Here is a 10,985-nt window from a genome sequence, read left to right on the forward strand (position 1 = left end):
GCGACGCGTCAAATGATCTATTAAAAAACTTGCCATGTTCTCTTATGATCTAACAATAAATATTTATAATTTATGAAAACATATTGTTTATGCATATCCACACATATACAATGTCCGATTTTCGCGAAAATTAAAGAACAAACATTTCACAACTCATTCCTTTAAGTTTAAAGGAAACAAATCATAACATTTCTCGCAAAATAAGAGAAAATCAAATTACGTTTAGAACTTATACTATTTTAGAACTTGAAGAATCCTTCGTGTGTTGTTTTCCATTGTCATAACATACCTTGTGTCTTCTCTGGGAAGAATCAATAATAAATGTTCGTTTTCCAAAAATTCTTGACTAAAGGCAAATAAGAACTAAGTGTTTTTAATAAAAAATAGGTGTTTGAATGCGAAGTATTAAAATAAACAAAAACAATATAACTTTTTGACGTTAATATTAATTTTATTACAAACATTCTTTTTTAATTAAAAAAAAATTCTTTGACTTTTTTCTATTCTATTATAGCCTTAATTACAGGAAATAATGGGAAGTGTGAATATTTTCACAAACTCTTTTTTTAGTGCTCGATCCACCAAACACAATGTTTGAACAACTTTTGTATTTACTTATTTCAAAAGTGCCCTGTATTCGAAGAATTACCCAAATGTGCTACAATATTTTTGATGCATTTGAAATCACAATTAAAAAATCAATCTAAACATTGTTAAATTCCAACAGAAACATTTTCTTCCATTTTTTAATACTAAATTACAATTGTTATCAAAAATGGTATACTAAGTTTTGAAGCAAATTTCCCAAAATATTCCACTGTTTCTCACTAGAACGTCATGCCTTAAGCTGCCTCTACCATTGGTGAGAGCATATACGCTGGAGCCATACACGGTCACTTGATCTCTATTTCAAACAGATTAAGAGATAGAGGACAGGTCGACAAACCTATTATATACAGGGTGTTTTTTTCAACTTAAAACTTTAAAATATCTCGAAAAATAGGCACTCAATAGAAAAATGTTATGAATCAAAATTTAATCACTCTGAGGAGTGCATACACTGATGTTAAAATCGGTTCCCCCACCACACCGCCCCCTGGGGGTGGTGGAAAGTTCGAAATCTTAAATGGCGCATGATTTGTCTGAAACATTTTTCTCGTTTTGCGATAGATGGCGCTGTAATCGACGAAATTAATTTTTTCTTCATTTTACTTGCCAAAACGTATGTCCGTTTTTGAAATGTAATTATTAAGTAATACGTTAACATTAACAGTGTTTCCTGAATATTCCTAAATTTTAGCTCTGGCATTATTGTAGATTGAGGTCAGTGGAGGCTATGAAAAAATTACGAAAGTGTTTACTTTTTTCTTTCCTTAAATACAGTAAATTAGAAAAAATACATTTAAGAGAAAACTCATTTTAGTTAGATCAAAGATTATTCCGAATACTACTTTACAATGGAATATCTAGCCGTACGAGAAAAAATTAAAATGGTTCTGGTGTATCGAGAAGCTGAAAGAAATCTTGATAATGCTGTCAATCTCTACACTCAGCGTTCTTCAAATAAAATTGTGTCACGTGCTTCATTTTATCAGACTATTACAAAATTTATTACCGATGGAAGTGTTCAACCTAAGAAAAAGACCGGTACAACAACAGTCACTGGAGAAAATAATGAAATTGCTGTATTAGCTGCAGTGGCCAATAATTCTTACTTTAGTACACGAGAAATTGCTCGTGATTCCGGAATGTCTCAGAGCAGTGTTTGGAAAATTTTGAAAATTATTAAACTTCCTCCGTACCCTGTCTCTTTACATCAAGAACTGCATGGCAGCACGTGAGAATATGATTGACCAAATTACAAGTGCATGTGCTGAAATTCAAGAAGATACACTTCTCCGTTGTGTAAATTCATTTGAATTACGGATTAATAAGTGCATTGAAACCGAAGTGGATCATTTTGAGCACTTACTTTAATTAAAAGATGATTCCCTGAGTATTTTGAATCGTGAGAGGCGAGGGGACTCACGTTAATCAAGGACCCCGAAGGGAACAGAAATTTGCTACGTCCACGTCGTTGTTCCTGGGTTACGCTAACAGTAGTAGTTTGTTTTAAGACTAATTTCGAGTATTGCAGAATCGTAAGCGTACATTCTCCGTATAAGTAAAATGAAGAAAAATTGAATTTCATCGATTACAGCGCCATCTATCGCAAAACGAGAAAATTGTTTTGGACAAATCATACGAATTGTTATTCAAAAAATCCGAATATGCAATAAAAAATAGGAGTTCCCATTTAAGATTTCGAACTTTTCCCCACCCCCACCCCCAGGGGGCGGCGTGGGGAACCGATTTTAACATCAGTGTATGTACTCCTCAGGGTGATTTAATTTTGATTCATAACATTTTTTCATAGAATGCCTATTTTCCGAGATATTTGAAAGTTTCAACTTAAAATAATCACCCTGTATATATGCCATAGGCATTTAGCCGAATACGGCATTAGGCTTAAGGCTGGGGCAATAGGCCGAATGCCAGCAAGTAGACGAATCTACCATCGTCGACCTTTATTTTGTCTAATTGAATGTATTGTGGAAAATTAAGGAATGTTTTTAACACACATGAAATTATATTTTTTACCTGATAATACATTCATAGTAAATCTTAGTAAATAAAATAATTATTTTAATAGACAAGAGTAAAAATGATCAAATTTAGTGCTAATATAATATATAAAAATTAACACATTTAATTCAAAAAGATATTGTTTATTCGAAGCTTAATAAATCCATTCGAAACAACTGACTACTGCAATTATCCGATGTCGTATGATTTTCATCAGACTCCTGATAAAAAGTATCGGTCGACAGATAATTCTAGTTTTCAATGATTTGCAACGCCTTATATAACTTTAGATCAAATATATCTATATGATTTACTGTGAATGTATTATAAGGTATTAAAAATAATTTGATGTATTTCAAGAAGATTCCTCTCTTTGTTCCTAACTCTATTTTTGTAATACACTGGCCAATAGATGTATCAATATTCTGATTTTAAGCAAACGTAGCGTTATCAATTAAAAATGAGATAGTCATATTTCCCACGTCATTTTACTAACATATCAACTATTTTGTTCAAAATTTGCATATTTTTTTTATTAAATATTTAACTGTCTTAAAAAATGTATCTTTTTGATTTGAAAATTTCACTTTGTTTAATTCCTCTCTGTTGCTTGATAATCTATCTTTCTTGGTTGGAAGTTCACCTTTTTGGTTAGAAATTCCAGTTATTAGTTCAAAATTAAAGTAATAAGGTGAAAAATCATGTATTTTGTAGAAAATTCGTCTTTTTTGGTAGAAAAGTTATCCTCTTGTGACTTAAAAGTCGTCTATTCTATTAAAAATTCATCACTTTTGCTAGAAAATTGATCTTTCTTAGTTAAAAATGCAACTATTTCGTTGAAAATTAATAATCTGTTTTGCTTGAGGATTCAGCTACTTTATAAATATTCGTCTTTGGTTAAAATATTAACTATTACATTTTTTCGCCAAGAATACATTTTTTTTGTTAAAAATTCCTCTACTTGGTGGAAAGTCGATCTTCTTTGTTGAAAATTTAATTTATTTGGTTGAAGATTCATCGTGATAGTGAAAAAAAATTTTAATTGAAATATTTTGTTGAAGAATCTTCTTTTTTTTATTTGCAAATTAATAATTTTAACCGAAAATTTGACTATTCAATTTTCGTTTGAAAATTTATAACTTTTATTGTATGGTTAAAAATTCTCTATTTAAAAAATTATTCTTTCTTATTTTTGATAATTTATGATTATGATTACTAAAATTATCTGATTTTACGACTGAAGTGCATCCATTTAAAAAACAAGACGCATGAATATTATACAAATTATATGTGTTTCCATAATATTTATTTTACCTAGAATCATTTGACTGAATAGCAATTTGCCATAATCTTTTTATTTCCCAATTACGATGTGATATAATATTTATGTTACCGAGTTCAAAGATATAACTTCCATAATACCGAATTCCTATTTAACATAATCTTTTATTTTTCTGAAACAATAACAATTATGGTAAACAGTAATTGGGTATTTTAAAATTATGTCAAATTAAAATACGGTAAAATAAAAACTATATCAAATCTTAAATCCTAAATATAAAAATGATGCTAATTGGTAATTCTGAAAAATAAAAATTAGTTTAATTGGCATTTACGATGAATAACAATGATAAAAAATTGCCATTCGATTAAATGATTCTAGGTAAAATAAATATTACGGAACATTACCTAAAAATTACCTGAACACAGTGTATGACGCACGCAGTGCGTGCAAGGTGCGAGACGTATGTAGTGTGCGGCATATGCGTCGCAATTCACAAAGGACGCATGTTTTAATGAATATGAGTAGCGATTTGTAAGTTCTTTTGAGTGAAATCAAACTTTGGTCTACCACTGTTCAGATGGTATTACGTCGAAACTCATTGCATCCACAGAAAACAACTACTCAACTTAAGAAATGACATTTAATTTTAAAAAGAGCGTGGAAAATATACTCAAAAATGGAGTAGGTACAATTTTGTTTATACCTGTCAACAGATTTACAAATTGCTGAAATAAATGGTACACACAAAAATTTCCAAATTACGGTCACCCACCCGTCGATGTGTCACTTCAGAAATAATGCCCCATTTACCAGAATCTCGCCCACCCAAGCGACTATATGGAACTAAACTATACTACATAAAAAAAGTTTAAAAACGTACGATCCTGAACTAGTCCCTATGCTTCAGGATATCGGTCCTTTGCGCCCATTGACATTAAATGCAAAATAAAAATAATAAAGAACTTTCATCAGTATTAATAAAAAACGTCCAACATTCGTGGTTTCGGATCAATTCTCAAATGCCTGCATTAGAAAGGGAGCATACTATAATCCAAATTAAACAAATATATGTGCAAAGTATTTTTATTACAGAATGCATTTAGTACATTTTATTATATATAATTGAAGTTTTTCGTACATTTTTTGACAGTGTAAGCGTTCTGCATGGAGTACCATCAAATTAAGAAAGGCTCTACTATACTTGTAAATGCAACAAACTATGCCTTGTTTCACTTTTACTCCTTACCAAATCTTATTTACATGAGAATATTTTATGGGGTACCAATGTCGACGGGATTTTACTGTTAAAGTATCAAGGGTGAACATTTTTTTCCAACTTGAATCTCTTTTATTCTAATTCGATTGACACAGTAAAACTTGAGTGGTAACGGTACTACTCAATATTGTTCGATTTGAATAGAATCTTTTAGAGAGGAAGACCAGAAATTGGTTTTTTTATTTAAGTATGTTTCTTTACTTTTTATAAAATAAACAGAAATCGCGCCGCTTCACTGTGAACAATAAAAACTGAAATTGTATGAATCATTCGTTGATCTAAAGGTGATATTTTCATCGACTAAGACTGAAATGTTTGAGCCACTTCAATCCTTTCTAATCTAATCTATTCGTTTTTTTCAAACATAAGTGAATCTAATGAAATATAGAAAAAAAACTCTAATCAAAGATATACCATACTTTTTATGCTTTCTTCATTGAATACATTGGATTTAGCGATGTAATAAAGTCTCTTGGTCGAAGGAATGTCTATGTAGATTTCGGGATAATCGAAACCACTATGAGGCAAATTACATCAATTGATAAACGAACCCAGTATTATCATTAAGTCACTACACACTCTACAATTTTAAATCGTGTTAGATAATGACAAAATATGTGCTTGATGCAAAATGGATAGCGCACCAGAACACGCGCTACACTTGACACACATACACACAAAGGGACGTGATGTGAAAGTATGTATGACAAATAATAGTTAAAGAGAATAAGTATCTTAGGTTCTTGGGGAAAGATTTCGTCAAAAGCGACGTTGGACATCAAGCGGAACAAAGGGACTATGTATTGGCAGTAAATACCACGGTCGAGGAAATAGTTTTTAACTTGCTTCTGAAACAATCATTAAAAAAGGTCAGGAAAAACAGGCAATGCTTCTTTTATGTAAAATCTCCAAGAAATCAATACGCAATATGGCAAATGCATTTTATGCACTGCGTTGAATATGAAAAAAAGGAAATATAGGCACGCAGCACACTCAGCCAATTATACTACCGAAGCGCGAGTGGACGGTGGTTACCTTTACATGTCCGGTTTTACAAGGATTTGTTTATAATTTGTCGAAATTCTTTTCCTGAGCTACGTCCACCGACCATCCCACTCCCAATAAACAAAAACACACTTGTGCAATAAACCATATCGTCTCATGTCATGATCATCAACATTATCATTGCCAATATATCATCATGTTTATCATCCAGCAATATCAAGTTTAATATTGATCGACACCTCCGATACACGTACATAATATTAACTTTGAAATTAAACAGAAAAAATTAGGGTACTCAAAGATTTATTGATGAATTTACAACCTTTATAGGTTAAGAATCAATTTTGACATTTAAAACATATTTGCAAGAGACAGAAACTAGTGTGGTAACTTTATTTGATAAAAACTTTCTGCAATCTAGTACGCATATCAGCGATCGATATAGTACATACGTAAGTATAAGGTTGACAATACAACGACAGGCGATCTACGTGAGCTACGTACTTGTTTGTACTCCGACAGGAAAAGAGTTGTGGGGAGCAAGACTGCCGCCCTGTTATACTTCAGTCTCTCGAATGGGTTCCGCTGGCTAACAAATCATAAATCATACTATCAGTTTTTTTGTATTCCTATATTTTGCAAAGTTTCTCTTTCTCTTACACACGTGCAATTTTGGATTCCTTAATTTGTTTCTTTTTCGAGCATCATGAGTATCTTATACCTCATCCTTCTAAAATAATACATATTTCCCTCCACTTTTTTCAAATTTAGTTTCCTTTCAGGTATATTTTCTTCAATCTCTTCTTTTTAGCGAGTAGGATGCGAAAACACGTCACTTTCCCAGTAAGAAAAGTAGTCAAACTTAAGTGTCAAATACTATGCGCGATTTAAGTACCCGAGTTGCATTAGAATTTTTAGTTTATTTTATGTCCTAAATTTATGGAAAAGATACAATTTCAGTTCCAGCAAATACCAAGTAATTACTTACCTATCGGTAAAAGTAATTAAAAAAAGGTTCTTTCAAAAATATAACTTTGTGATAACTTCTTTTTAATTGTATATTCACTGCCTTGGAAGAAAGAAAGGCATGGAATAGTAATGAACTCGATTTACTAGAAAGTTAACTCTTATCTGAGCAATAATCTATCTATTCAAGAGGTAGACGTGATTTTTAAGCGTAGGGGAAACCAACCTACAGTAGATAATGATTAACAGTAAATAATCTTATTTAACTAGAAAACTGGACAAAAATGTTAATTATTTTTACCAGTATAAAACTTTAGCAATGATACTATATTTTCTGACAAAGTTTTATTGCAATTTTATAATTAATTAATGTGTAAGAACAAAAAATAATTTTTGACCTGAACAAAAAATTTTCGCCTGTTTATTACTCATACTGTTTGCCTTAATGAAACATTTTTGTGAAAAGTTTTTACACAAGAATCAAAGATTGAAGTTTAATGGACAATATTTATTAATACACAGCGTTATTTCTTTATTATTTGAAAATATTTGGAAACTTTTCATTGCACATTACATTTCTTAACAGTAGATCAACAGCAGTAGATAATCACAAAATTGCGAAAAATATCGCTGTCAAAATTGACACCTTTGCGACCGTCTCGCAATTGTTTTATGTTAAAGGTTGTGTTAGTTTGTTTATTTTGACCTGTGCAATTTTTAGGTTTAGGTTATTATAAAAATGTCACCATTTAATGATTTTTGTAAAATAATTCTATTAACTATTATGTGCTAAAAAATAACTGATTTTCGTTGTAAGTGTACCAATGATAAATAATAATTAACGAGAAGGAAGTATTATCATATCTATTATTATTATCCATCTATTGATGGATAGAGGTGTCAAAATCGGACTCTTCACCGGGTCTAATAAAAACGTTTAATACAGCTAATTGACTCATTTCGAGATGTATTTTCTGTAAAAATATTTCAATAAATATGTAAGTTTTATTTCAGAAAGAAAATTTTTCGTTATTTTTGACAACTGAATCGGTTAAATGCTGTTGCTTTTTTCGCACCTACTGTAGGCTAGTTTCCCCTACATTATATATTCCAAATTTTTAAGAGTTTTAAAAATTACAAAAAATTTTAAAGATTATGTGTTGCATGGCATTAAAGAAGTTTCACGGGATTCAAAATAGTTTAAAGGATGTCATACGATTTCTAGTGATTTCTAGGGAGTGGTTAGCTTCTCGTATTTATTATTGTTTCAAAAACGCTTGAAACTATTTGAAATGTAAAAAGTCACATTTCTCGGAATTCTCTCATTATTGGGTTACTTCACGTCCAAAATGTGTTAACAATTCTTTAATTAGCTTAATAAACTAGAAACGTTACATGACTGAAAGAGTATCTCATCCTATAGTTTATAACTATACCGTGTGTTGCATTCTCGCAAAGTAAAATAAAATTGACGATTACTATTATAGCTGTTTCGGAATCTTTTTTTGGACTCTTTTATTTCAATAAATATATGAAGAAAATAAGCTGAAAATTATTATATACCATAGACACCCCTAAACTGATGAGTAAAATGTTATTTTTTAAGTATAGAATTATCTCTTAGACCGAATGTGTCCAATCGCATACACGCGAGAGCATGAATATAGCAAAATATCGTCCACCTAGTTACATAAGGTCGTAAGCCATACAAATAAAATTGTACAGGAGAGGCAAAAAAAAAATTTTGGAATTACGCGTTCAGTATGTCGTAACCCACTTGTTTTACAAAAATAAATATTAAAAAGAAATTCGCGGTGCAGGTTATGCGCAAGAAACAGAAACAATTCTTGATACTACCTATCGATAATTTCCATTTATGCAGCTGTTTCCATATTTAATGTACCACGATATTATTTTTCAGGGAAATATGAAAAATAGTAAATTGCAGGCTCCACTTATACCGTTACTAGACTGAGCTTACGTCGTACATTATTTGTTCTAAAATGGGATACGAACTTTTTTGCATTTGACTTACGAATTAATCAGTTTGAAGGCAGTGCTGGCTCGGTAGAACCCTGGAACTGACCCTTTAAGTACATCAGGCCTTGTTGAAGTAATGCAGAATTTTTCGTTTACCATATTACCAATAATTGATGCATACCGCAATAAAAAAGTGCTTTAGGAAATGGTGTACCATACGACCTTCTACAACTAAATAGACGATATATCCCCACTCTTTTTAAGAAATCTTCCCCGATTTTTAAGTAGTAGTGTGAAATTTGATTTTGATGTAAAATTCAAAATAACATCTAGATAATTAAGTTAAAATTATTTCTTATCATTGAAGTTATACATTTATAATATTCCACAAGGAAAGGGCTGACTTTGTCGATTGAATTTAGGAGATATTCGCGTTGTTGTGAATAAAGGTCTAAAGTATTGGTTTTCGGATGTCGATAGGAAAACATATTTTAAATTATGTTCTATATCGTGACACTATACTTAAATCACGGACATGACCGTAAGTGGGCAAGCTTTAGGTTAGAAAAAACGATATAACATTTGCTCTAATAGCAATCGCCAACTACAGATGCATTTTTCTGGAAAAGCGGATTTTCAAAGTTGCAAATTCAAAAATGCTCTAGTCACTCGTTCTTCCAGTTCTCTTTGAGCAAAAAATGTCCAGAATTTATCCAGTTATAGGCCCGCATACGCAACTTTGAACAGACAAAGTGAGCTCTTTCCTTGCGGAACGTCACATTTTTATAATTATATGTATTCTGTAAATTATATCTTTCTTTTTCTGATGAGAATGAGTACTTAAGCCATTTTTAACTATGTCTTGCAATTTAGACAATGTAAAAATAATAACTGATGTTTACCAAATCTTTACTTACATTACAATAATTCAATTGTATTACTAGTACCAGATTGCGCTACCGGACCATTCGCTATAAAGGATTTAATCAGTTTAAACCGTGGTATACACACTATAGTTTACTAACGAGATATACGCTGCTGGGTTAGATGCACCCGGCAAACACAGTTCATATCTTTGTTCCTGATTAAAAAATTTTGACTTCCACTTTGACCCCATTTTCCCATTTTGACTCCAACTTCCCCTCCCTACGAAATGGCAGATCGTTAAAAAATCGCGCCAGGTTAGCGTAACCCATGCTATATACCACGGTTTAAAATTGTACGTTTTAAAAGTAAATTGAAAAAATTACTTGAAAGTAATGTCAAATTTCTTCTATGAATTTATAACTTAAGATCTTTGAAAAAACTACACAAGTACAGTCAGGGCAGATGCCGTGAAAAAGTGAGGATGAATGTTGCTAACTTCACACAATGCGATATCCAACAGAGCAAGAGCACTGTTGGAAACACCTGCCTTAAACGATACAAAAATAGTTCAAGCGTCTTTGGCATCAAAACGATGCATGCTGGCTGATTTCATGAATTCGATTTTCTTTCAGGGTAAATTCATATAAACGACTATACATACGAATTACGTCAAATCTAAACGCACACACGTTCCGTTGATACCCTATTGCATAAGGTGCTAAATTCAACTTCAATTATCTCAAATTTGGTATAGCCAAATTCTTTCTGGTTTCACAGATCATTGAATAGTAGTTTAATGAATCTATATTTAAAATTTCTAAAAAAATCCATAAGAAAATTATTTTATGCTGAGAATACTTGAAGTGAAAGTGACCCTAACACTTACGTAGAAAAATCGACTTCGCCTCTTGCCTCAAACATTTTTTACGTATATCCAAGTAACTTATTATCAACGAATCTAAAAAAGAAATTTAGTCGGGG

The 10,985-nt window shown here is 31.4% G+C and overlaps 1 protein-coding gene across 21 annotated transcripts in view; it reads right to left on the minus strand.

Moving 5' to 3' along the window:
* Nucleotides 1–10,985, minus strand: part of LOC117170201 (plasma membrane calcium-transporting ATPase 3) — a 1,035,667-nt gene that overhangs the window by 372,480 nt on the left and 652,202 nt on the right. For 4 of the 21 annotated variants that reach the window (XR_004466737.1, XR_004466738.1, XR_004466740.1 and 1 more), the window contains exon 15: nt 6,696–6,780. The exons of 16 other annotated variants lie outside the window; for them this stretch is intronic. Coding sequence is in view for 1 of the 5 variants with exons in the window: in XM_033356803.1 (XP_033212694.1) it covers nt 6,748–6,780 (33 nt within the window). In the remaining 4 variants the exon portion in view is untranslated. Of the gene's footprint in view, nt 1–6,477; nt 6,781–10,985 lie in introns of those variants that run through there. One more of the 21 variants, XM_033356803.1, reaches the window with a different exon arrangement.

The sequence above is a fragment of the Belonocnema kinseyi genome, chromosome 3 (assembly GCF_010883055.1).
Source record: "Belonocnema kinseyi isolate 2016_QV_RU_SX_M_011 chromosome 3, B_treatae_v1, whole genome shotgun sequence".
NCBI classification, from domain to species: Eukaryota; Metazoa; Arthropoda; class Insecta; order Hymenoptera; family Cynipidae; genus Belonocnema; species Belonocnema kinseyi.